This window comes from Sturnira hondurensis, unplaced genomic scaffold, assembly GCF_014824575.4.
Source record: "Sturnira hondurensis isolate 20B ecotype Veracruz unplaced genomic scaffold, ASM1482457v3 Scaffold0001020, whole genome shotgun sequence".
Taxonomy (NCBI): domain Eukaryota; kingdom Metazoa; phylum Chordata; class Mammalia; order Chiroptera; family Phyllostomidae; genus Sturnira; species Sturnira hondurensis.
In genome coordinates, this window is record NW_028073651.1 from 997,912 (window position 1) to 1,024,450 (window position 26,539).

General features: G+C 52.7%; 1 protein-coding gene and 1 non-coding gene across 2 annotated transcripts; both read right to left on the reverse strand.

The window, feature by feature from the left end:
- Nucleotides 1-9,802: 9,802 nt before the first annotated feature.
- On the reverse strand, nt 9,803-10,339 carry NANOS2 (nanos C2HC-type zinc finger 2). The gene has a single exon (XM_037059831.1). The coding sequence runs from the start codon at nt 10,337-10,339 to the stop codon at nt 9,923-9,925; it is 417 nt and encodes a 138-aa protein (XP_036915726.1). The 3' UTR covers nt 9,803-9,922.
- Nucleotides 10,340-22,371: 12,032 nt separating this feature from the next.
- Nucleotides 22,372-22,478, reverse strand: LOC118996508 (U6 spliceosomal RNA). The gene has a single exon (XR_005068504.1). It is a non-coding gene; the product is annotated as a U6 spliceosomal RNA (small nuclear RNA).
- Nucleotides 22,479-26,539: the final 4,061 nt, after the last annotated feature.

Here is a 26,539-nt window from a genome sequence, read left to right on the forward strand (position 1 = left end):
CTTTCACCAGGGCTGGGGTTATAGGAGGTCCCACAATGTGCCCCATGAGGGGACAGGGTCCAACAGTCCGGGGAAGCCCCTGCAGGTCCTTCTGGGCAACATTAAGGAGCTTAAATGCTATCCTACAGGCAGTGGATTCTGAGCCAGCAACTGTCTAATGTGAGCTTTAGAAAGGTCCCTTGGCTGTGATGTGGAGGGTGGCTGAGAGGGGGCAAGACTGTTGTCCAGAGTCAGGTGAGGAGTCTAGAGTTGGGGGAGGGAAGGAGTGGGGGTGGGGGATACTGGGCCAGGGCAGGGATGGTGGGAAAGGTAGAAATTGCCCTGACCAGGTGGCTCAGTTGGTTGGAGCATTGTCCCGTACATCGAAAGGTTGCAGGTTCAATCCCCAGCTGGGGTGCGTAAGGGAGGCAACCAATCAATGTTTTTTTTTCTCTCTCCCTCTCTCAAGTTAATAAAATGTATCCTCGAGTGAGGATTAAAAATGAACAAAGGCCCTGGCTGGTGTAGCTCAGTGGATTAAGCACGGGCTGCGAACCAAAGGGTTGCCAGTTCGATTCCCAGTCAGGGCTAGTGCCTGGGTTGCGCGCCAGGTCCCCGGTGGGGGCCAGGTGAGAGGCAACCACACATTGATATCTCTCTAACTTTCTTTCTCCTTCCCCTCCCCTCTCTCTAAAAATAAATAAATAAAATCTTTAAAAAAAATGAACAAAGGAAGGTGGAAAGTAGTTGGGAGGCATCTGAAAGGCAGGCTGTAAAGAGCGCAAAGACTTCCAGGCTGGTGGGCGGGAAGGCAGATGAGGAGGTGGCACCCAGTTCTCTGGCCCAGGGCCCAGTTGGGGGGACAGGGTCATTTAGGATATGGTGAGCATTAGGTGCTCAATGGGTGACATGAGTTGAATTGTGTCCCCCCCCAAAAAGAGATTTGAGGTCCTACCCCTCAGGACTGCAGAATGTGACTTTATTTGGAATAAGAGATGTCATTAGTACAGAGGACATCATCCTACAGTAGGGCCCTCCACCCAATATGACTGGTGTCCTCATAAGAAGAGGAGAGCCCTGGATGGTATAGCTCAGCGGATTGAGCACGGGCCTGCAAATCAAAGGGTTGCTGGTTCGATTCCCAGTGAGAGCACAGGCCTGGATTGCGCGCCAGGTCCCCAGGAGGGGGTGCATGAGAGGCAACCACACATTGAAGTCTCTCCCTGTCTCTTTCTCCTTCCCTCCCCCTCTCTCTAAAAGTAAAGAAATAAAAATCTTTTAAAAAGGCACACAGAGGAAGGCAAAGGCAGAGACTGGAGTGCACCAGCCTTGGGCTGGGCTGCCAGATGCTGGGAGAGGCGAGGAAGGGTCCTCCCCCCCGAGAGACTGGGAGGGAGTGTGGCCCTCCCTGCTAGTGGCGTGATTTCAGATTTCTAGCCTCCAGAACCGTGAAAGGATACATATTTGTTGTTTCAAGCCACCCAGTTTGCGGCATTGCTACTGCAGCCCTCGGAAATGAACTCGCCGGGCACCTGGGATGCTGCTGGCGCCACAGGAGTCTGGGCTGAGGGACGATTTGAGTCTAAGTCAGGTGTGGAGCTGTGAGAAGACAGGAGTCGTGGCGTCATGACAGAGGGGAGACTCTGGAGTTGGGTAGGTTGTGGGTGTGTTGAGGCAGGGTGCAGGAGGTCAAGGGCAAGGTCTCTGGGAGAGAGGTGAATTGGGGAGGGCATCCTAAGGCACGTTTCCCAAACTGTGGGTCCTGACCCATGGATGGGTTCACAAAAACATTCAGTGGGTTGAAAGCCGCATTTACAAATAAAATAAAATGAAATGGAAAAAATCAAGGAAGATAACAAAACAGAATAGGAGCCCTGGCCGGGTGGCTCAGTTGGTTGGAGCATCGTCCCGTACACCAAAAGGCTGCGGGTTCAATTCCCTGTCAGGGCACACGCCTAAGTCGTGGGTTTGATCGTTGGTCAGGGCCCATGCAGGAAGCAACCAGTCGATGTTTCTCTCTCGTGTCCATGTTTCTCTCCCTCTTCCTCTCTCTCTGAAATCAGTAAACATCCTCAAGTGAGGATAAAGAAAAAACTATAGGAAATGATCAGAATACATTATAAGTAGTAAGGGAAGTCATGCTTTGAGGGACTTGTCTCAGTTGTTTATTCTCAGAGGTTTTTAAAAGACATCACGGGATAGTGGAAATCACTCCCCTCTGGAGCCAGGCTGTCTGGTTGCAGATTTTCCCACGTGACCCGAAACAGGCGGCTTAGCTTCCCTGGGCCATGGCGCTCCTCTCTGGGACGTGGGGATCCATCAACCCTCGTATCTGCCTCATGGGAGCGTTGTGAGTATTAACTGGGTCAATTACCCATAAAGTATTTGAACAGTTTCTGGCATGTAATAATTGCTTGGTTATTTTTTAAAAGATTTTATTTATTCATTTTTAGAGAGAGGGGGAGAGAAGGAGAGAGGGAGAGAAACATCCATGTGTGGTTGCCTCTCACACGCCCCCTACTGGGGACCTGGCCCGCAACCCAGGCATGTGCCCTGACTGGGAATCGAACTGGCGACACTTTGGTTTACAGCCCGCGCTCAATCTACTGAGCCACACCAGCCAGGGCTGCTTGGTTACTACAACTAAGATGACTCTTTCTGAACTTTGGTTTCCAAGGCGCGTGTGTATGTGTGTGTGTGTGTGCACACGTGGTGTGTCAGATCACGATGGGAAATTTCTCATTGTGGGGTGCAACAGAGAATGAAGGGAACTGGACCTGGGAGGGGAAACCTCAGCTCTGTCCTTTAAGGCTTTCCAAGCACTGAGTCAGGCGCACCCAGATTACCGGGGATAATCTCCCTTACTTAATGTCAACTAAGTGCAGTGTATAAGCTTTCTTTTTAAATCCTCACCGGAGGAAATGTTTATTGATTTTAGAGAGAGAAAGGAAAGGAGAGAGAGAGAGAAACATCGATTGGTTGAGTCCCGTATGCACCTGGGCACCTGGCCCAGGGCACCTGGGCACCTGGGCACCTGGGCACCTGGCCCACCGCAGCCCAGCTGTGAGTCCTGACTGGGAATTGAATCCGCAACTTTTTGGTGTACGGGGACGACGCTGCACCCGTCTGAGCCACCGGCCAGGGCAACCGAGGACTGACTCTGATTGCATCTGACTCTGATTGCATCTCAAATGCCTGCATGGCAACCCTGGGACCAGTGTTTGAATAGCTGGGGACGGGAGCCTTGCCATGTTGACACGTCAAACGGACCGTGGCAACCGCAGACATGATCAGTGACTAAATCGTGCAGCGTGTTTGATGGCGGTTGGGTGTTAAAGTGGAAAGAAAGGTGGAGCAGGTAAGATGGGGGTCAGGACTGGGAGAAGGGGAAGGCCTGAGAGGGAAGGTGACATTTGACCCAAGAGGAACTGCAGGAGGTGAGGGAGCAAGCCTTGTGGGAATCTGGGGCCAGAGTGATTGATCCCAGGAGGGGGCAGAGTGTGTGCAAAGGTCCCGTGGCAGATGTATCTTGAAGCATTTCAGGAGCAGGGAGAAGAGAATTGGTGAAGATGTCAGAGAGAGGCCATGGCGAGGCCTTTGGCCTTTACTCTGACTGAGGCAGGGACCGTGAGAGGGCTGCGTGCCGAGGAGGGGCATGAGCTGACTTGTGCTGTAACGGGATCGCTTTGGTTGAGGCTGGAATGGATGCTCTATGGGGTGTCCAACCCACGGCCCTGCAGGCTGCATGGGGCCCGGAATGGTTAGGAGTGTGGCCCAACACAACATTGTAAATTTACCGAAAACCTTTTTTTTCTTTTCTTTTTTTTAAAGATTTTATTTGTTTATTTATCTTTAGAGGGGAAGGAGAGAGGGAGAGAAACATCAATGTATGGTTGCCTTTTGTGCGCCCCCTGCTGGTAGTTAGCCTGCAAGGAACCGGCCTGCAACCCAGGCATGTGCCCTGACTGGGAATCGAACCACGATCGTCTGGTTCGTAGGCCTGCGCTCAATCCACTGAGCTACGCCAGCCAGGTCCCTTTTTTTTTCTTTTTGCTCATCAGTTTTCGTTAGTGTTTGTGTATTTAACGCGTGGCCCAAGACAGCTCTTCTTCTTCCAGTGCGGCCCAGAGACGCCAAAAGGTTGGGCACCCCTGTGAGAGGTCAAGAGCAGAAACGGAACCCAGTGAGGAGGTGACTGCATGTTCCTGGTGAGAGCGGGTGTTGGGGAGCAGGCGGTGGTGGAGCATTTTGGGGTGAGGTGGTCAGGGTCTGGGTGTATTCAGAGGGTAGAGCCGGCAGGATTTCCTGATGAGTATGTGATTTCCCTTTTGGACACGATGAGACATCCCAGCGGGTATTTCTTAGGCAGTTGTATAGGATGAGAGTGGAGTCTGGGAGAAGGGTTTGCGTTTGGCAGAATGCCTGCAAGAGAAGGGAGGCAAAGAGGGAGGAAGGAGAAGAAAGGGAGGAGGGAGAGAAGGAAGGAAGGAGACCGAAAGGACAGACTGAAAGACACCTAAAGAGAGAAACAGCCCTGGCTGGTGTGGCTCAGTGGATTGAGTGCCAGCCTGTGAACCAAAGGGTTGCGGGTTTGATTCCCAGTCAGGGCACATGCCTGGGTTTCGGGCCAGGTCCCCAGTAGGGGGCGTGCGAGAGGCACCCACACGTTGATGTTTCTCTCCCTCTCTTTCTCCTTCCCTTCCCCTCTGCCTAAAAATAAATAAATAAATAAATAAATAAATGCTAACAGAAAGCTGAACCTAAAAGTGATCTCTCAACATGCTCAGTACAGGTTAAAAACAAAGAGACTTTGGTTAACGGAGCTACCTTTCCCCCTCAATTGTGGAAAATTCTCTGGAATGGCCCAGATTCTGTTCAACATTGGACATCAGCTTTAACCTACAGTCGCAACACACCAGGACCCTTGAACCCAGGGCAGGTGCACAAATTCGGTTTCTGAGACCCACCAGACGGTGGGCACTGAGGACACAGCGGGAGGTGCGGTTAAAAAATTCAGGGCGCAGTGGTTGCTTTGTGGGGTTCCAGGGCGATCTTTAATGGATCTAGTTTTTCTTCCCCGTTGTAAGAGGGTGCAGAACTGCCCCTCCCCCTCCGGATCCCCAAGTGGTGCCGCAGGGAGGCGGGAGGGGGTCACTCGGAAGCATTTGCTTCCTCGGCCTATTGACCAGCCTCTGACCCTCTCTGTTCTGCTCTAGAATGCACAGAGGGGCTCCCCGGGCGCCTGAGCAGGCGTCCAGTCCCGTGGCTGCCCTCCAGGCCCGTTCTGCCCCTAGGCGGCCTGCTCAGGGCCCAGGAGGCTGCCCGCACTCCCCATCCCCCAGCTCCCTCGTCTCTGGTTCCTGGGAGGGACCCGAAGGGGGTGGGGGAGGTGCCGGAGTCGGAGTAGCCCTCCCGCAACCTGTCTCAACACGCTCACCGCTCACGGCCCCGCACAGCTGCATGAACAGACCTCTGCCCAGGGCTGCCTGGCTCCGGCCCAGATGGCCCCTCAGCCCAGACTCCTGCCGCGCCAACAGCCTCCCGATGCCCAGCGCCTTCATTCCGAGGGCTGTCATAACAACAGCACAAAACTGCACAAACTGGGTGGCTTAGAACAACGGAAGCGCTGCCCCTGGCCGAGTGGGTCAGTTGGTTGGAGCTTCGTCTCTCCTTACGCCACAAGGCTGCGGGTTCAATCCCCAGTCAGGGCCTGTAAGAAGGCAGCCAATTGATGTTTCTTTCCTTCTCTCTCTCCACCTCTCTTTAAAATCAATAAACATGTCATCAGGTGAGGACCCTTAAACAAAGGAAAAACAGAACTGCATTCCCTCACATGNTAACAACAGCACAAAACTGCACAAACTGGGTGGCTTAGAACAACGGAAGCGCTGCCCCCGGCCGAGTGGGTCAGTTGGTTGGAGCTTCGTCTCTCCTTACGCCACAAGGCTGCGGGTTCAGTCCCCAGTCAGGGCCTGTAAGAAGGCAGCCATGTTTCTTTCCTTCTCTCTCTCCACCTCTCTTTAAAATCAATAAACATGTCATCAGGTGAGGACCCTTAAACAAAGGAAAAACAGAACTGCATTCCCTCACATGAGGCGGAATCCGAAATCTGGGTGTAGGCCGTGCTGTAGTCCCCGCCCCGCCCCCCCCACGAAGTCTCTCGGGGAGGACGTCTCCCACGTCTCCCAGCTTCCGCCACCCGGGCCTCCGCCACCCGGGCCTCCCTTGGCTTGTGGCCGCATCGCATCACTCCAGTCTCAGCCTTAACTAATGATATTAACTATGATATTAACTAGTGCCGTCTCCAGATGAGGCCACACGCAAGCACTGAGGGAGAGGACCTCAACATATGTTCTTGAGTGTTCTTGAGGACAGCATTCAACCCATAGCACCCACAGACCACCTCGCACTCACCATGTCCTAACTGACCCCATGTCCCCAGCTGGGACCTCGGCCAGACACCTGGTTGTCGCCTAGGTGCCTCCCTTCCCCTGGGTGACCAGGGGCACTGTGGCTCCATGAGCCTCTAGGCTGAGGGGGGCGGGCGCTAGGTGGAGTCAGGAGAAGGTTGCAGGGACAGAGCGGGTGGCAGAGGTGCATGGAGCAGGGCAGGTGCGAGGTCAAGGTCAGGGTGAGGTTAAGGTCAGGGTGCATGACGGCCTCAGCCCCTGTAGTGTCCTCAGCTCCTGCCTGATGCTCTGCCACTTACCTATCTGTCAAACAAGTGGCTTAATTTAAAAAAAAAAAAACAGGCCCTGCTGGTGTAGCTCAGTGGATTGAGCGCGGGCCTGCGAACTAGAGGATTGACGGTTCGATTCCCAGTCAGGGCACATGTCTGGGTTGCAGGCCGGTTCCCTGCAGGCCAACTCCCAGCAGGGGACGCACGAAAGGCAACCATGCATTGATGTTTCTCTCCCTCTCTCCTTCCCCTCTAAAGATAAATAAATAAATAAAATCTTAAAAGAAAAAACCAAAAAACCCCACAAAACCCTAAGCCCTGGCTGGTGTGGCAGTGTGGTTCAGTGGATTGAGCACGGGCCTGCGAACCACACGATAGCAATTCAATTCCCAAGGGCACATGCTTGGGTTGCAGGCCAGTTCCCAGCGTGGGACACATGAGAGGCAACCATACATTGATATTTCTCTCCTTCTCTCCTTCCCTTCCCCTCTAAAGATAAATAATAAAATCTTAAAAAAAAAAAGACACCAGCTTGTGCAAGTCAATACTTTAAAAAAAAAACCAAAAACCTAAAACCCTCTAACTACAAATTGTTCCTCTCTAGCCCTCTCCTCCAAACCCCGGGACCCAGGTGTCCAGCAGCTTCCTCGTCTTCACCTTGTGTCCCCAGGTACTTCCTGGCATCTCCTACCCTCGCCTCTCCAGGTCTCAAGTGCACCCTTCTACCTGTCCTGACTCCAGCAGGTAGTGCAGAGACTGGTTGCTTTCCTTAACTGCGGCCCGCACTTCGGTCCCTTTACTAAACTAGCAAGCTCCCTTCTGACACCCCGTCTGAGAGGCCATCAGCTTCCTGCCGGATGCAGGGCCCGGCTGCCCGCTTCCCCCAGGGCACCCCTCCATGGGCCTCCACACCACAGCTGCACACTGAAGTTCCAGGGGTTAGGGTGTCCCTTTTTCCTATGGTTTGGCTTGACTTGGGAGTCTCTGTCATGGTCAGAGCTGTGTTTTTGGAAAAGGACCTGTGAGCAGAGTGCTAACTGGGTTTTGGGTTCATGGTGTAACGAGTGTAAGTGCGAAGGGGGAGTCCCGGGTGGGTTTCCGAGGCCGAGAGTGCACAGTCAGGGTCCCAAGCTCACCACAGTCTGCACCGTTCTCACTGCCCACCCCACTGGCTTCTGCGGTCTTACCTCTCGCTCAGCTGGCCTCCTGCTCGTTCTGCAAACACAGCAGCTCCCATCCCACCCCAGGGCCTTTGCACTCGCTGTCCTCTCTGCCTGGAATGCTTTCCCCCCAGATATTCTCTGCTTCTCTCACTTCGTTTGGACCCTGCTCAAATGTCACCTCCACAAAGAGCCCTTCCCTGAACACTGTGTATGTGACAGCCTCCCCTCCACTCTCCAGCCCTGTACCTGCCTTCTTTTCCTTCCTAACACTCGGCACCCTCTCCCAACATGAGGTATTATTATTATTATTATTTAGAGAGAGGGGAAGAGAGGGAGAGAAACATCAACGTGAGAGAAACATCAATTGGTTGCCTCCCATAGGCATCCCCACTGGGGACCACACCCACAACCCAGGTGTGTGCCCATGTGCCCCTGCCAGGAATCGAACCCACGACCTTTCGGTTTGTGAGAAGACGCCCAACCAATGAAACCACAATGGCCAGGGTTGCCAGGTAGTCACTGATTGTCGGCACTCCTGCTTCCCCACTAGAATGTCCGGGCGTTGCCTGTTTTGCTCGCTGCTGCACCCACCGGTGTCTAGGCTGGTACCAGTCACAAAGCAGGCGCTCAATAAATATTTGTGGAACAACGGAATGAAAGAAACCCTGATATTGTGTGTTACATTTTGTGCACATATGCATTTCCTTTGGGTGGGGACCGTACTTTTTATCACCTCCCCAACAGGGTTTTAAGAAGGACCAAAGTTGGTCCTGGACCACCTGGGGTCTAGCAGGGTGGGAGGCTGACCCCCTGGAAGGAGCCAGAAGAACAGGGGGGAGCCCTGTGGGCTGAAGGTGGATGCTGAGACTGAAGGACCACTCCAAGGGGGACCTGTGTCAGGGGTTGTATGACTGGGGGCGGGGGGCGCACATCCTGAGAGGAACGCAAGGTCCCTCCACCTCCCATTTCCCTCGTGTTGGGCTAAATGGAGTCCTCCTCCCGCCCCCAAGGGCTGGGTCGCGGGTGGTTGGGCAAGGGGGGAAGACACAAACAGACATAGCGATTTCAAAGACAACCAGAAAAGCTCTTTATTTACCAGAGAGACGTGGGATCCAGCCCCAAGCCAAAAACAACCGAAAATCTGACCGGGGCTCTTTTTGCCCCTTAAAAAAATAAAACAAACAAACAAAAAAGCCAGGCAGTTGCCATTCCCATCCGGGCACCAAAACCCCTTTCCGGTCGGAGTTTTGTTGACTTCAGGGTTGGGAGGATGAAAAATGCAAAAAAAAAAAAAACGGGAGCAAAAGACGGCCTTCTGCCAAGCTCTCGTGCTTGGGTGGGGTGGGTGGGAGGTGGCGGAGAGCCGTCCTCTTGCTTCGGGAAAGGGCCCACCGGTGAGCTGCGCCTGGGGGCCCGGGGCGCGGTGGAACGAAAGAACAGGGAACACAACCGCGGGAGCTGGAGGGTGTCCGCTGGCGCTCAGGCTCCCCACACTGCGGAGACGGTGCGCCCTGTGCGGTGTTCGCTCCCTCCCTCCGCTCCTGCTGGAAGGGAGGGAGCCGTCCGCGTGGCTCACGGTGAAACTGCGAACCCACAGCCGGGTGCACAAGGTGGGCAAGGCTGGTCTCAAGTCACAGTCTCGGCTCCAAGTTTGGCGCTGGAGGGCCAAGCCAGTCTCGTTCACCCTTTGCCAGTTCCATGGCTGGCCCGGGGGCCCACGGCAGGCTCCTGTGGGCCCCAGGCTCCAAGAATTCCCCAAAGAAGGGGCCCAGGGGCAGGGAAGTCAAAGGGCTGGTGTCCCCAGCAGGCCCGGGAAGGACCAAAGATCCATGAACTGTGGTTCATGGAGCCACAGGGCTGTGTGGCCCCTGGAGCAGGGTTCCTGGGCCACCAAGAATCCACAGACACTTGCAGAGCACTGAAGGCTGAGAGGTCCCAGGGGCTGGGCTGGCCTGGCTCCCCCACAGCCACCAGGGTCCATCAGGGCTGGAGTTCTGGGGACCAGAAGTTCCAAAAAGCCAGGTGAGTTGGGGGAAGGTCCGGGCACTTAGTAGGGACTGAACCAGGAGGGTTAGGGGCGCAGGGAGGCACCTCAGGGTCCTCAGCGCTTGACCTTGCGGCCGGCCGAGTTTCTCCCACTTCGGCGGTAGAGAGACTGGTGGCCCCCATTGAGTGGGCAGTACTTGAGCGTGTGGGCCTGGCCACCCGTGGCCCCGCACAGGGGACACACGTAGTGCCGCAGGATGGGGCACACCACCACGCCCTCCGGGGTCTTCAGCTGGTGCGAGGAGTAGACATGGCGGGACTCTCCGTTGTGCTTGCAGAAGTTGCACAAGGGCCCCGGGCCCCCACCGGCCCCCACCTCTCCCAGCCCAGGGTCCTGCCCCAGCTGGGGCTCGGGTCTCGACTCCCCGATACCTTGGGTCTCTGGCCTTTGCCCCCGACTCTGGATCAGGGCCAGCACCACCTGGCTCAGGTTGAAGTAGTCCTTCCACATGTCGAAGGGGGGCAGCTGCATGGTGGGCTGGGCTGCAGAGAAGCCGGGGCTGGGGGCCAGTGGCTGGAGCAGCTGGTGGTTTTCTGGAGCAGAAAGTGCACCCCTTTTATACTCCCCAAAAGACCCTTCTAAGCAAAGGTGGAGCTTAGGATTTAAAGGGCCCACACCCCGCCCACGAGTCCCATCCGACTTCAGTGGCTCACCAAGATCGGGAACGAGGTGGTTCTCTGTGTCTCTAGCTCTGGCTGGGCCTCCAAGCTGCTCTGTGGCCTCTCTGCAAAGGCCCTTCCCCTCCCTGGGCCTCAGTTCCTCTATCCAGTCAATAAAGCAAATGTCCTGCGCCCTTCTCCTCCCTTATTCCAATGTGGGATCCTGCTCCCTCCCTATACTCCAGAGCTATTCTTAATAGTAATAACAGCCTCTGACTGTAGCCTGACACTATGTTGCACAGTTACCTACAGAAACTGATTTAACCCTCACAAAGACTCCACGTGGGAGACGCAGTTATGATCTCGTTTCATGGACAAACATTTGAAGCCCAGAGAGGGAAATTCATTGGCCTGGAGACTCATAGCCAGAGCTGGGGCTCGAACCCAGGTTTATGGGACTCCGAAGAGTGTTCCCCTTCCTTTGTTAAAGTAAAACCTAATTGCGCTGGCTGGGCGGCTCAGCTGGTTAGAGCATCATCCTGAGATGCCAAGGTTGCTGGTTCAATCCCCGGTCACGGATGGAATCAACCATTCAATGCATAAATAAGGGGGACAATTAGCTGATGTATTTCTTCTCTCTCCCACTTCCATTCTCTCTCTAAAAAAATCAATAAATTAAAAAAATTAAAAACTATTTTCTTATGTCCCGAACTAGATAGGAGCCACTTATTCCACAAGTATTTATTGAGGGCATACCAGCGTTCAGTGCTTTGTAAATATTATCTGTAAAACGTGATTGGAACCTCATAACCACTTCAGGAGGTGGGCATGATCATTTCCAATTTACAGAGAAGGCTCTGAGGCTCAGAAAAGTTACGAAATGTACTCAAGGTCACACGGGAGGGACAGGAAAGAGCTGGGACTCCCATCAGGCCTGGGGCCAGAAACCCTGGGAGTTGACCTTAGGAGCAGCAGGGGACCTTGGCTGGCGCGTCTCACCGAGAAAGCCCCGCCTCAGCCCTGTGCGTTCGTTGTTCCAACCTTTCCCGACCGTCAGGACCAAGCAGAAGCCTTACTTTGGGCCATGTCACTTCAAGGAAGTTTTCTGCCACCGGTGATCGCTGGTGGTCACCTTGGCCTCCCAACGCAGTCCTTGAGGCCCCTGATGTCGGGCCTCAGAAACTCGGTGTGACCATGGCTACCCTGTGCCTGTTTCATGGGTGAGCAGCCCATTCTGGGAAGAGCCAGCGAGTGAGACAACAGTAGCTGGTAGACCCCTGATCACCACAGATAGGAGGCTCTGACTGAGGCTGCCCTGAGTGGGGTGGGGGTGACCAGGAAGCTGAGACCACAGAGAAGAACCTTCCACAAAGAGGAACACAAGATATGGAGGCCTGAAGTTTGGAAACAGCAACGGGGCTGGGTGGCCAGAACGCAATGAGGGTCCCCAGACAAGGCTAGGCTGGCGTGCAGGGGCCGAGTGCCGGGAGACTGTGGATCTCACTCTGGGGGTGTTTTGGAGATGGTGGGGACATTTGGATTTCTCACAGTGATTGGAGGTGTGACTGGCTTTAGTGAACAGGGGCCAGGGACTCCAGGGACTCCAGGGCCTGTCTCCACAGGCCACATGAGCAAGATCTGTCCCCAGCCCCACTTAACTTTCCTCCCACTGGACACCCGTGTAGGGAGGAAAACCCGTTTGTGGCAAGCTGGGCTAGAACGTCGCTGCGTTTTACGTATAAACACAGAGTGCTTTTGCAATAATGTGAGATGCATGGACCTTTCCCAGAATTCAACCGACCGCACCTGGTGGCCTGCCTACTCTTAGTTTTGCTGGGAACTTCATCCGGGGTTACTCACTACTTCTAGAAGCCACGTCACTGCAGGCAATGCTGGTTGCGGCCACTGTCCGAGCAACACAGTGTATTCCCATCTTGTTGTGATGGGAATACAAATGTGGCTCCCACTGAGCCACACCAGCCAGGGCAGGACAAGATACAAATTTTTGGAAGTAAAATTTGCGTTGGTGGGCCACATTATTTAGGAGTTTGATCTCAGAATACCAGAGGGGCATTTCAAAATGTTGTATAAAGTGGGTGTCAGGCTTCACACTGTTAAGAACCAGTGGACATAGGCCACGCTCAGCCTGTTGGCTTTTGCCTTCAGAGAAGTAGGGAGGCCCTGAAGGGTAGGAGCAGGGAAGGGACCTGAGAAAAAACGTGTTTCAGGACACTCCTCTGGTTGCCTCCTACTGAAGAGGGGCAGCGGGGTTGTCCCCGTCAGCTCACGTGGTGGCCATCTGGTCAGGGACCAAACAAAGTCTGAACACAGTGTTGAGAACTCCCTGTCCGTCGTGCCTCGGGACGAGCTTAATAAAATACTTATTAAGTGAGTTGTATTGTCTCATGGGTGGGCTCGCGGTTGGGAGGTGACAAGGGAGGAATTTGGGGATGTCACAGGAAAGGTCTTCCCATGATGCAATTTCCCAGCTTTTGGGAATTGCCTTTTCAAGTTATGATTTAGATGACACTTGTTTGATGTCTGTCCTCACAGGTAATCTGTGAGCCTGGAAGGTCGGAGACGAGGCTGTCTTGGTCACTGATGTGTCCCCAGCATTGCCCAGCTCAGGGCTGGGCAGAGAGCAGAGCAGGGGATGTTAGAAGGATGCATGAATGGGTGGAGGTAACCTGATTTAAATGCCCACAGACTAGCCCTGGGTGGTGTGGCTTGGTGGATTGAGTGCTGGCTTGCAAGCCAAAGGATCACTGGTTCGATTCCCGGTCAGGGCATGAGCCTGGGTTGCAGGCCTGGTCCCTAGTCGGGGGCATGTGAGAGGCAACCAGTTGACATCTGTGGCACCTCACACCGATGTTTCCCTTTCTTTCTCTGCCCTTTCCCCCTCTCTAAAAATAAATCTTTAAAAATAAACGCCCACAGACTAAGGGTATGTCCTTCACGTGGGTGGTTCCTATGTCTTCAGCACTTGCTCAGGTGTAACGTACCTGCCTTCAGGAAGCCGTCTGACCTTCAGGCTGGGTCCGCCTGAAGTCCTGTGGGTGACTGCATCCCAGCCCTGTCCTCTCCCAGTCATCGCTGACTAGGGAAGGGTCTCTCTCTGCCTCTGGCCTGTGTTGTCATGAAAGAGCTCCATCGGACCTTCAGATCACTGGTCCAACGCACCCCCATTTCTGAAGTCCCAGAGGCCTACAACGGGAAGGACCTGAGCTTCAGTATCTTAAAGCCACAGTTCCTGGCCAAGGTCCCAGAGTCCTGCGTGGACCGAGCACTTTCTGAAAACCTGTAAATAAAAGCACACTCAGGCCGTACGGCCGGCTGTGAGGTTTCCTGCCTGTCTACCTCCCTGCAGAGGCCAGTCAGGTCTCTCCAGCATGACGTTGGGGTCGCTGGGTCAGGCAGTGGGGCGCCTGGAGCACAAAAATACCCCCACAGTTTAGGGGATGGGCAGCATCGTGGGTAAAAGCTCAGCGATCAGGCCCGGGTTCAAGCCTGACTCTGCCACCTGCTTGCCAGGGGCTGTGGGCTTTATAACTTCACTTCTGCTTGCCTCAGTTTCCTCATCTCTCAAGAGGGGATGATGTGAGCCCCTGCCCTGGAGCACAGATTCGGGGGTGGCCTTAAATAACACAGAGCCCACCCCATGGGGTGCTCTCATTAAACATTAGCTATAGTAATGAAGGCACAATTGAGGCAAGAATCTTAAGGGCACTTATTTCTCGAGTGTCTCCTCTGAGCCAGCACGTGCTGAAGCAGGCCCTCCCTGTCCACTCCTTAAAACGTCCCCCAGACCCTGTGAACTGGAGTCTATTTTTTAAAAAGATTTTATTTATTTATCTTTAGAGGGGAAGGGAAGGAGAGAGGGAGAGAAATATCAATGTATGATTGCCTCTCCTGCGTACCCTGCTGGGAACTGGCCTGCAACCCAGGCATGTGCCCTGACTGGGAATCAAACCGTGATCCTCTGGTTCGCAGACCCACGCTCAATCCAGTGAGCTACGCCAGCCAGGTAAGTGGAGTCTATGAATAGTCCCATTTTACAGATGAGCCACGGGAGGCTCAGAGAGGCCAAGGAGCTTGTCCAAGGTTATACGGACAGGGAGGGGTAGGCCAGAGCCGAGCCTGGGGCTGTGTGGCTCAGACCCGAGGACTCTTCGTGAGACCCTGCAAGAGTGGCCAACAGAAAGCAGGGGAGTGTAGACAGCCTTGACAGATGTAGGGACGCAATGAGGTGGGGAGTCAGGAAGGATGGGGTGCATGAGCCACCCAGATCTTCACAAGAAGAACAGATGAGACCTGTTGGCCATCCATGGACAGGGGTGTTTTTTTTTTTAAATCCTCACCTGAGGGTATTTTTTTCATTGCTTTGAGAGAGAGAGAAAGGGAGAGAGAGAAGTGTCCATGTGAGACAGGGTTGCCTCCTGGTCATAGGCACCCAGACAGAGGACGGAACTTGCCTCTCAGGCATGTGCCCTGACCAGAATCAAACCTGAAACCCTTTAGTGTCAGGACGATGCTCCAACCAACTGAGCCACGCCAGCCGGGGCCATCCATGGAAGTTCTTTTTTTTTCTTTTTGTCCTCACCTAAGGACTCCCCCCCACCCCCCATTGCTTTGAGATAGACAGGGAGGGAGAGAGGAAGAGAGAGGGGAACATCAATGAGAGAGAGAGAGAAGCATCGTCTAGTTGCCTTCCCTGCGTGGGCGGGGACCAGGGATCGCAGGCGCCGCCCGGATCCGAGATGGAACCTAAAACCTAGGTGTGTGCACGCTGAATGGAACCCGCCACCTTTCAGTTACGGGCCGACGCTCCAACAGAGCCAAGCCGGCCCGGACCGTGGTCTTTCTGGAAGGCAGAAGAGGTGGGGTCCGCCATGTGGAAGAACAAGGTTCCTGGGGGCAGGAGCCAAAACGGGCATGGGGGTCTCTGTGTTAGGTGCTGTCCACAAAGTCATAGCTGAGACTTTCAGCTCCGGAGGCAGGAGTCCCTGCGTGAGGCAGGGCTGGGGCCTGGGGACCCAGTGCCGCTCTCTGCGGCTGTGGCATCTGCTGGATGTGTGAGAATGAATGGCTAAGGAGGGATGAGGCTTCTGAGGTGCCGGGACTCCCCTTAACCAATACACCTATGTCGGAAGACTTAGATTCTGTTCCTTGCCAGCCTTTTTTTTTTTCTGCTTTCTTTCTCTTTCCCCCAATTTTCCCCCCTGGGGCTCTATTATTGAGGCTAGGGCTGTGCTTCTCCTCCCCCTCCCCCATGGTGTTTTATTGGGTCAGTAATTGTAGGACGTCCCTGTTCAGAGGACCTTTCAAGGTGTGTTTGCTGCAGTGCACTAAGGGAGAGTCAAAGGTGATACTGATGAGAAATTCATCAGCCTGGGGTGTTTACTTGACCACCACTTCTGCTCCCACTGCGGGGCCAGCCCACGATGGGCAGCCAGGCTCCATCGCTGCCTTGTTTACTCGTGAATTTCCCTGGAGCCTGGTGTCTGGCAGGAAGCACCTCTTGGAGGTCCTTGAGAGGAGTGGGAAGGGGCAGGAGGGGAGAAACCTTGAGGAAGAGGGGAAGAGAAACATACAGAGGTGACAAGGACTCCCAGAGGGACTGAGGGACACCCCGTGCAGAGAGCAGGACATGGGAGATGAAGACCAGCGGAGAGAGAGGCCACGCCCCCTCAGACCAAGGAGTTCAAGATGCCTGTCGATGCAGTCTTGCCTTACCCGGTGCTGGCCTGTGCAATCTCATGAAACCCAACAGCCCTGTCAAGGGGACTTCTGATATCCCTATTTTACAGAACAGGAAACTGGGGCCCAGAGAGGGGACATCGCTCATTGATGTCACCCAGTTAGCCTGGATTCAAGTTCAGGTCTGCAGAGAGAAAGAAAGGGACACACAGGTACAGTGATGGCAGGAGACAGGTTCCAGGAGAGGGGGCAGAAACAGAAGAGAGAAAACAAGAACAATGTGTGAGATACTTAGCATGGTGGCTGGGAGCGTGGCTGCGGCAGCCAGAGCGCCTGGGTGCAGTCTTGGCACTGCCACTGGCATCCGTGTGGCTTTGAGCTAGTGATGTTACCTCTCGGGGCTTCTGTTTTCCTCCTTTTTTAAATAAATATTTTATTTATTTTTCTTTCGAGGGGAAGGGAAGGAGAGAGGGAGAGAAATATCAATGTATGGTTGCCTCTTGTGCATCCCCTGCTGGGAACTGGCCTGCAACCCAGGCATGTGCTCTGACTGGGAATCGAACCGTGATCGTGTGGTTCTCAGGCCCGTGCTCAATCCACTGAGCTACGCCAGCCAGGGCATGTTTTCCTCCTTCTCACAAAAAGAGAGAACATGGCAGACTCCCTGCTATGGGGCTGTTTTGGGATGACAGATGACATTAGAATAGGTACATGGTGAGTTTTAGCCAGTATTTTTAGTTTAGTTTTATTCCCTCACCCAAGATTTCCTGAAGGGTGCTGGGCAGAGGGGTGGAGACTGTGGGGCACAGAGTGATGGGAGAATATTTGCTCATTCATTCAACAGATATTTACTGGATACCCAACATGTCTAGAACTGTTCTAGGTGCTGAAGATACCGTAATGCACAAAACACACAAAAAAGTTCCCTGCTCTTGTGGAGCTGGAATTTTAGACAAATAGCAGGTAAAATAAACAATACACTATAGCAGGTAGGGCTGTTTGCTGTGGAGAAAAAATAAAGGAGGTATGGAGATAGAGAGTGGTCAGGGAAGGCTTCCTGGAGGAGGCAGCATTTCAGAAGTCTTAAAGGAGATAAGAAAGGGAGCCTTATAGATATGTGGAAGGAGAGTGTCCCAGGCAGAGACAATAGCCAGTGCAAAGGCCCTGGGGTCAGAGTGAGACTGGCGTGTGGAAGAAACACTGTGGCTTGGGTAGATTGGGAGGGAGAGTGGGAGGAGATGAGATATAATGCAGGACCCTGTGGGCCACTGTACAGCCTTTAAATGCTACAGAGCAGGATGAGATTTCCAGAATGTACATCAGAGTGTGCCAGAAATGCTCCTGGCTCTCAGGGAGCAAATATTTTAGTTGGGAGTGGGGTGGGGGAGGAAGACAACAGACCAGTGAATTAACAAATAGTTACGAGGTCCAGAATGTGAGCTCCGAGTAGGTAGGGACTTTGTCTTGTCCGTTCATGTCTTTGCCCAGAACAGCACATGGCAATAGTCTCAATGAAGACATTCTGAGATGGTCCTGGCTGGTGTGGCTCAGTGGATTGAGTGCCAGTCTAGGAACCAAAGGGTCATCGGTTCCATTCCCAGTCAGGGTACAAGCCTGGGTTGCCGGCCAGGTCCCCAGTAGGGAGCGCTCAAGAGGGGCCCACATACTGATGTTTCTCTCCCTGTCCCCTCTCTCTGAAAATGAATAAACAAAATCTTTTTTTAAAGGACATGTTGAAATGAATGAATGAATAGTGCTAAGTGCTGTGAAGATGATAAAAACGGCGTTCCCTAAAGAGACGCCAGGGAGGGGTGAGACGGGGGTGTGTGGCTATTTAAGGTAGGATGTTAGAGAACACCCCTGTGGTTAGAGATGTTTTGAGGTGGAAAGAAGGGTAACAGCAAATGCCAAAGGTCCCTGAGGCAAGACCAAATTTGGTGTGTTTGATGAGCAGAGAGAAAGCCGAGTCGAGATTGGGAGTGCAGGTGAGACTGAGCCCTGGCTGGCTCAGTCTGAACTCCTCCGGAGTTCAGGCCAGAGACTGCAGAGCACAAGGTGCGTGGATTTGACAGGAGAAGGCAGGGGCGGGGGCGGGGCGTGTCTTAGCGGAGAGGGATGTGATCCGAGATCCCTTGCTGCAGACACACCTTTCTGTCTCTTTATCTGTGCCCCTCTCACCTTTTGGGGGGCCCACCCATCTGATGAAAACTGTACGAACACGTGCCATTTTTCTGGGCGATTTCATGGGGTTCACTGGATACTCAAGTTCAGCTGTCTACGCCACGCCTCTCAGGCAGGTAAACTGAGGCACCTAGTTGTAATGACTATGATCTGCAGAGCACTTAGTCTGTGACAGGCTCTGTTTTAAGAGATTTGGGTTTTTTTCTAAAGGTTTTACTGATTTATTTTTAGAAAGAGGGGAAGGGAAGGAGAGAGGGAGGGAAACATCGACTGGCTGCCTCTCGCACGCCCCCTATCGGGAACCTGGTGGGAAATCCAGGCTTCCGTCTGAAGGACACCGCCCAACCGCCTGAGCCACACCAGTGAGGGCTGTTCTGAGTGTTTTATAGTCAAGACAACTCAGTCCAGACATCTCAGTCCTCGCAGGACCCCAAAGAGGAAGGAACTTGATGATCCCCATTATGCGATGGGAAATGAGATTCGGTGAGATTCGGCGAGGATAATTGCCTTTCCCACGAACACATAGGTAGCCAGGGACAAAGGAAGGGTAACGCCCTGGAGTCCCTGCTTTTAACCCTTAGGCCAGACTCTCTTCAAGTTAATCTTTTTTAAAAAATATTTTATTTATTTATCGTTAGAGAGGAAGGGAAGGAGAGAAGGAGAGAAATATCAATGTATGGTTGCCTCTTGTGAGTCCCCTGCTGGGAACTGACCTGCAACCCAGGCATGTGCCCTGACTGGGAATCGAACCGCGATCGTGTGGTTTGCAGGCCCGCACTCAATCCACTGAGCTACACCAGCCAGGGCTCAAGTTAATCTTTTTTAAAAAAATTTATTTATCTTTAGGGAAGAAGAAAGGGAGAGAAATATCAATGTACGGTTGCTTCTTGTATGTCCACTGCTGGGAACTGGCCTGCAACCCAGGCATGTGCCCTGACTGGGAATCGAACTGCGATCGTGTGGTTCGCAGGCCCGTGCTCAATCCACTGAGCTACACCAGCCCAGAACTCTTCAAGTTGATCTTGATCTCAGGGGTCAATGACCCCCTAGGGTTCATCCCAGGTCTTCCCAGGGGTCTCAGGCCAGGAGGTTGATTGAACAAAAAGCAGAGACTGTCACTGTTGGTTCAGGTGAGGACCCCAGTCTTGGGGGATGGACTGGGTTGGGGGAGGTCCCACAGCTGGCAAAGCGGGTGTGGGGAGAGGGTCATTCAGTCAGTGAATGCATCTGTGTTATTTGTTGCTTGTTACCTTGTGTCTGTTTCTGGGGTTCGTGGGAGTGTTTGAGGCTCAGTGAGTCAGCACATGGGCTGGGGAAGGAGGGCTCATGACTCTCAACTTACGTCTCAAGTTGAGATGAAACTCTTACGAATTTGAGCAAGTTACTGACCGTCTCTAGGCCTCTTTTTCCTTGTCTGTGTAATTGAGATGATTAGTTTCTACCTCGCAGGGCCTTTTGAGGATTCAAGGAGATAGTGCGTGTCGCGTGCCAGGCTTAGGGCCCAGCCTCTGGTGGGGGGCTCATCACGAGCGGGCTATTCGATTAGCTGTGTCATTCCACAGCGTGTCCTGGCTGGTTCTACCTCAGCTTCACTGTGGGTTACTATGTTTGCCATTCATTTTTCCCTGAGAGCAGTTGGAGGAGCCGCCTCGATACTTTCCGGATCTTCTGCTTCCAAGACTAGTTACAAGATTACCCCTGGGCATCCTCTCTCCTAGTCCTGTGTGAGCCAACTTCCTTTCTCCGACCCCCGTGTGAACCCAGCCAGGTGCGAACCCGGGCCCACTCCCCAACCCTCTAAACCCAGGGGTAAAGAGCGTCAGCTACCCTCAGGCCTAGACGGCTGCGTTCCTTAGCCACGCCCACAACACTACAACCACGCCCCGCCTCCGTTTTCCAATCACATCCATAAAGCCACGCCTCCATCAGTTTCAGATCTGGATGGTCCAGAGGACGCCACGCCTCCTGCCCATCCACTCTAGCCACGCCTTCTCCCACCCAGTTTCGCACCACGCCCTGCCGGTGAGAGACTAGCACCTCACCCGGCTCCGTCAAAGCCCTAAGCTTTGAGTGATCACTACTGTGGGGAAGGATTTGCCACTGGGAAGGTCTTGCCAAGGGAAGTTGGCGAGGTACGGCCTGTGCTGGGCAACTTGAATCTCTGGGCCTCGGGAGGGGGTTAGGCAGAGGCTGTAAAGGTCATGGACCCACCCCCTTTGTCTGTAAGTGTCCGCCTTTCAAAAACACCTCCAGGGTGGCCCTGGCTGGTGTAGCTCAGTGGATTGAGCAAGGGCCTCTGTGAACCAGACGATCGCGGTTCGATTCCCAGTCAGGGCACATGCTTGGGTTGCAGGCCAGTTCCCAGCAGGGGCCAGTTCCCAGCAGGGGATGCACGAGAAGCAACCATACATTGATGTTTCTCTTCCTCTCTCCTTCCCTTCCCCTCCAAAGATAATATTAAAAAACACCTCCAGGGTTCTGGTGGGGCGAAAAGAGCCCCAGGGTTCTGGTGGGGCGAAAAGAGCCCCAGGAACCTGGCGATGTTAGGATACCCTTCAGCAAAGGCCGCTTGCCTGCCACCTTCATCCTCAAAGTTCTGCTCTCTGGGCTCTGTAGCAAGAATGGAGAGGGTTTTTAAGGAATGGTCAAACTTGTAGGCTCCTTCTATTTCCTCTAAGATACAAACATTAAAAAGGAAAAAAAAAGAGAAGGAAAAGGAAGAGAAAATGACACTTCATCTACTAAAACCAACGAATTGGACTACCAACGAATGGACTACAGAAAATATCACTCAGAAGGACCCAGAGTACAGGTGAGCCCTCACTAAATAGAGAGAGAGGGGAAGGGAGGCTCAGGTGAGGGTGAGGAGGTGGTTTCTGAGACCCATCACCAGCCCCTTCCTGGAAATCCCCTTCCTGGATTTCTTTCCCCTCCCCTCCCCTCCCCTCCTCCTCTTCCCCTCCCCTTTCCTTTCTTTCCTACTTTCTTCCTTCCTTTTTTTGTGTGTGTTCTTTTTCTCTCTCTGGGTCTCTGTCCACCACTCGCCTGGGTATCTATTGTCCCCCACCCCATCCATGTCCCTCTCTCTGGCTCTCTGCTCTCCCTCTCTCTGGATCTTTGTCCCTTTCTCTCTCTAGGTTTCTGTCCCTTAGTCTCTGAGTTCTCCCCTCACTCTCTCTGGTCTCTGTCCATTTCTGGCTCTGCGTGTCTCTTTCTCATTCTCTCTCTGTCATCTCTTTGGACTTTTGGCCATGCCCCCTTCTCAGGCCTCCAACCCCAGGGCTAAAATTTGTTAATCCATCATTCTCCTCATCCATTCATGCCTCAGCAGTTCCTACTCTTTCCCACTCACAGCCCCGTTCTGCATCACCAGGATGGGCCATGTGACTAGTGTTTGTGAATGGAAGAGGTGACCCGTGTCACTTCCTTCTTCCCCTTCCTTGTGTTGACGGCAGAGGCAAAATACGTGGGGCTAAATATGCTTTGGACCCACATCACACCGTTGTCTTAAGCCCCTGAGATGTCAGGGTTTGTTTGTTACAGCAGCTAACTTAGCACCTTACCTAGCACCTCCCTCCGTGCACATTCCCACACAGAAAGATGACAAGATCTCGACACTAAAACTCCCAAACCTTCGACTCATCCACCTCCATCCTGCTTTAACCCTAAGTCAGAGGCTTAACCCAACCCACTTTCTTCTCTTCTTAATTTCAGACGTTCCCTTTTATTTAGAAAGCCTGTCTTTGTTTTGATCAAGTCATGTAGTCTTTCTTCAGTTGACTAAAAAAAATTCTAGCCCTGGCTGGTGTAGCTCAGTGGATTGAGCACGGGCTGCGAACCAAAGGGTCACCAGTTCAATTCCCGGTCCGGGCGCATACCTGGGTTGCGGGCCAGGCTCCCAGTATGGGGTGTGCAAGAGGCAGCCACACATTGGTGTTTCTCTCCCTCTCTTTCTCTCCTTTCCCCACTCTCTAAAGGTAAATAAATAAAATCTTTTTAAAAATTCTACCTAAAATACAGTTTAAAAAAAAAAAGGAATGCTTCACAAATTCGAGTGTCATCCTTGCTCAGGGGCCATGCTAATCTTCTCCGTATTGTTCCAATTTTAGCGCACGTGCTGCCGAAGCCAACACTTGTATTTTTTGGTTTGCAGGTTGCCGCTCAATCCACTGAGCTACACCAGCTAGGGTACACTTGTATTTTTTAAATAACAAATACATATAATGCAAGCTGAAAGAGATCTGGGAGATGGGTGTTGTCCAGGAGCTTTCATCTTTTCTCTACAAATGTTGCTGCCGCCGTTAGTGTTCATACGTCCCCTCTTGTCAAAGCTGCCAGTTCTTCAACCCCAGCATTTAATGTCTGTGTTTACCATTCCGTTACTTCCAGCCTTATTAAGGCATTTGAGGACACCATGCTTGCCGACAGCCCACGGAGCTAACTTCTGAGACTAACTCCTTTCACAGAGGCTGTTGCCTCTGGACTCGAACAGTTGTTTTTTTTAAAATATTTTATTTATCTATTTTTAGAGATAGGGAAAGGGAAAGAAAGAATGGGGAAGAAACATCAGTGTTTGGTTGCCTCTCATGCGTCCCCTACTAGGGAACTGGCCCGCAACCCAGGCATGTGCCCTGACTGGGAATCGAACCGCGATCGTGTGGTTCGCAGGCCCGCGCTCAAACCACTGAACTACACCAGCCAGGGCTCGACTTGAACAGTTTTTATTGGGTCCTGAAGATGTGGTTCGTCTGTGTCTTCATATGCAAAGATTATGGTCTTTTCGTCTACCGACATCGTATTCGTAAGTGTAATGTTAGTGGTTCTGTGTTCCACTATTTTCTCTCCAGGATCAGCTACAGAGTGCTCCTGAAAGCATGTTTGGGTTCTTGCCGCGCCGGTGAGAGATTTCACAGTGGAAGGCAATCCCCACCCCCCCACCCCCGCGTGCTGAGAAATCTGTGGCTGTGCACATTTCCAGAAGGATCCGCGTGTCTGTCCAATATACCACCTCCGACCACACTTGGGATCATAGGGTTTGGGTATTTCTGCATTGCGGCTGTTGTAACAGTTTCCCACTGGCGCTCAAAGATGTGCTCCGAAACCAGGTCTTTGCAGTGCCGGCCGCCTGTGCAGTGTCAGGAAGGTACAAGGCGGCCAAGAGGCCACACAGGCTGCCACAACACTCCTGTAGCCACCCCAACCTGCGTTCTGACAAAAGCTGGGTCAGTACTTAAGGGTGATCCTACCCATGTCCTGGTCTTAACTCTGCCTTTGGCCTGGCCTGACTCTGACCCCAGCTGTGACCTAGCCCTATCTCTATTATAAACCTGACTCTGACTTTGTCCTGAACCCAGCACTGTCCTTAACCCTAAACTGATAACTTGTTCTTAGCTATTATCCTTTAAAAAGAAGATTTTATTTATTTATTTTTAGAGAGAGAAGAAGGAAAGGAGAGAGGGAGAGAAACATCAGTGTGTGGTTGCCTCTTGTGCACCCCCAATGGGGACCTGGCCTGCAAGCCAGGCATGTGCCCTGACTGGGAATCGAACCAATGACCCTTTGGGTTACAGGCCGGCACTCAATCTGCTGAGCCACACCAGCCAAGGCTTAGCTATCATTCTAATATTGGCTGAGTTCTATCTCTAATGACCCTAGTCCTTAACTGTAAATCTGATGATCCTGATATACTCTAACCTTAAACCTTAACCATGGTCCTGACCAGAGATTGATTCACCTTGACCTTGATCCCAGAGAGAACCCCAATCCACTCCTAGATCCAAACACAGCCCTGATTTTAGCCATAATGCTATCCTTGACAATGATTCTAGCTATAGCCAGAGTCTTAACTCAGTGGCTAATCTTTACCTTTATTTTATATAATCCAACCTTAATCACGATCGAAACCCAAACACCAACGCTACTTGTCACCTTTACCCGAATTCTAACCCTTTCTTCAGCCCCAAACCAAACTCTGGTGATAGTGATTGCTATGGATCCTTAATCTTAGCTTTAGCCTGATTAATTTCGAATCCTGACTGCAACCAACCTCCAGTCCTAAGAGCCTGAACGTAACTAGAAGTCACCCTTGATTCTTCTTTGTCCTTCATGCCCCATACCCAGTCTGCCAGGAAATGCCGTCAATGCTGCCCTCAAATTCCATCCATAACCAACGACTCCTCTCCCATCTCCACAGCCGCTGCCATCTTCTTCCTGGACCCCTGCAGCCATCCCCTCCCTGGGCTCCCTGCTCTACTTCCTGCTCCTAGCCCCCACCCCGACAGACCGTTCCTCACGCAACAACCAGAGTGACATGGTTAGAATCCGGGTCAGCACACACCCCTCTGCTCAGAAGCCTCCCGTGGCTTCCATCGCACAAGGTGTAAAAGTCAAAGCCCACAGTGGCCCCCAAGACCTCCAGTTAAGGGGCCCCCTTTGTCTCCTCTCAGACCCAATTTCCTTGCACCCTCCGCTTGCAGACTCTGCTCTAGCTGCCCTGGCTTTCCTGCTACTCCACGTGTATTCCAGGCACATTCTCCCCCAGGGCCTTCTCACCTGCTGTGTTCTCTGCCTGAAATGCCCCTTCCCCAGGTATCTTCATTCTCACTCTCCTGTGGGTCTGTACTGACACGCCACATTTTCAGCCTTCCCGTTCATCTTATTGAAAATTACGATGCCTCGCTCTTCCAGCACTATTTCCTCTCGCTCTCTCTCATTTTTCTTCATGACATGTATTATCATCTGGTGTACTGTATAATTTACCCATTCATCTTGTTTATTGCCTGTTTCCCTCAGGAGGGTGCGAGTTCTTAAGGATAGGGAAATTTGTCATCTCTTTTGTTCCCTAGTGTCTAGAACAGTGCCGGGCAATGAATCAGGAGATGCATCGTAAATATTTTTTGAATGACCACGTGCTTCCTCAGGAGGATGGAACTCCATTTCCCTGCAGTTTCAAGATCACTAGGTACGGGGGAAGAACAGTGAAGAGGGAGGGGTGGAGGTAGTCACAGCTTCTAGGAGAGCTGGTTGTCAATATATGGCTGACAGAGGACCTGGCTCTGTCCCCAAGCCCTCCAGCTCCAACCAGGAGCTCCCCAAACTCTTCCCTATCTGGAGGGGCTGGCTTTTCCCACCGGCAGAGAGAGCAGCTGAGAGCCACCAAAGCCTGGGTCCTCTCCCTTCCTTGTCCGGGGAATCAGGGGCTCCCATACCTTCCCTTCCTTACACCTCTGAGCCTCTGGTTCAGCTGACAATGGGGTGAAGGCCGAGAGGGAGAGCACCCTCCATGTTGGAGCTGGACCTGGGGATAGGGGTGAGGGTGAGGCAGGGAGACTATGGGGCACGGCGCTGAGCAGCCAGCGATGAAAAAAGAGGACTAGAGACGGCCATAGAGATGAAGTATTGAAGTAAAACCGGACGGTGAAAAAGGGGAAAAAGAGCAGGCAGAGACGAAGAGGACTGAACGCGAGAAATACATGAACATAGGCAGTTGGACGTATAGCGTAGAGAATCTAGTCGCTAATATCGTAATAACTATGTATGGTGCCAGGTGGGTACTAGACTTAACGGGAGATCACTTAAATAAATGTCTAACCACTATGCTGTACATACACCTGAAACTAATATAATATTGAATATCCACTGTGATTGAAATTGCATATGTAAAACTGAATGTCAACTGTAATAAATTTTAAAAAAAAGAAAGAAATGGGCATTGAGAGAGTGCGTGCAATCACGGGGAGAAAAATGGGGCCCTGCAACATTTATTCCACTTTGCATCTATTTCGCACTCCTAGCATGCCCACTGCAGCGGTCGGCAAGCTAAAACTACAATTCCCAGAGTGCCTTGTGGCGGGAAGGGGGCGTTCCAGGAGATTTAGGTTCCACCAATCAGATGCCTCCGCGGGAAGCTTGAATTTCTAATTAGGTAGGGAGAGCTTGGCTGCCACTCTGCCGCCACCGCGGATCCCGGCCAGCCGGGGTGGTCACGGAACCTGTGGCTGGCCTCCTGATCGTGCAGGGGAGCGGCAGTTCCTGGGTGGCCTTTTGTGGGCAGTGGATTTGGGAGTGCCCTGGAGGCTCAGCCTGCAGCCTGTGTCTTCCTGCAGGCTCTGTGCCCTTCAACAAGTCCCTTTCTCCTTTCGCTGGCCCGAGTGGATTCTGTTGGTTGCCACTGAGCAATAACGGGTACACAGGG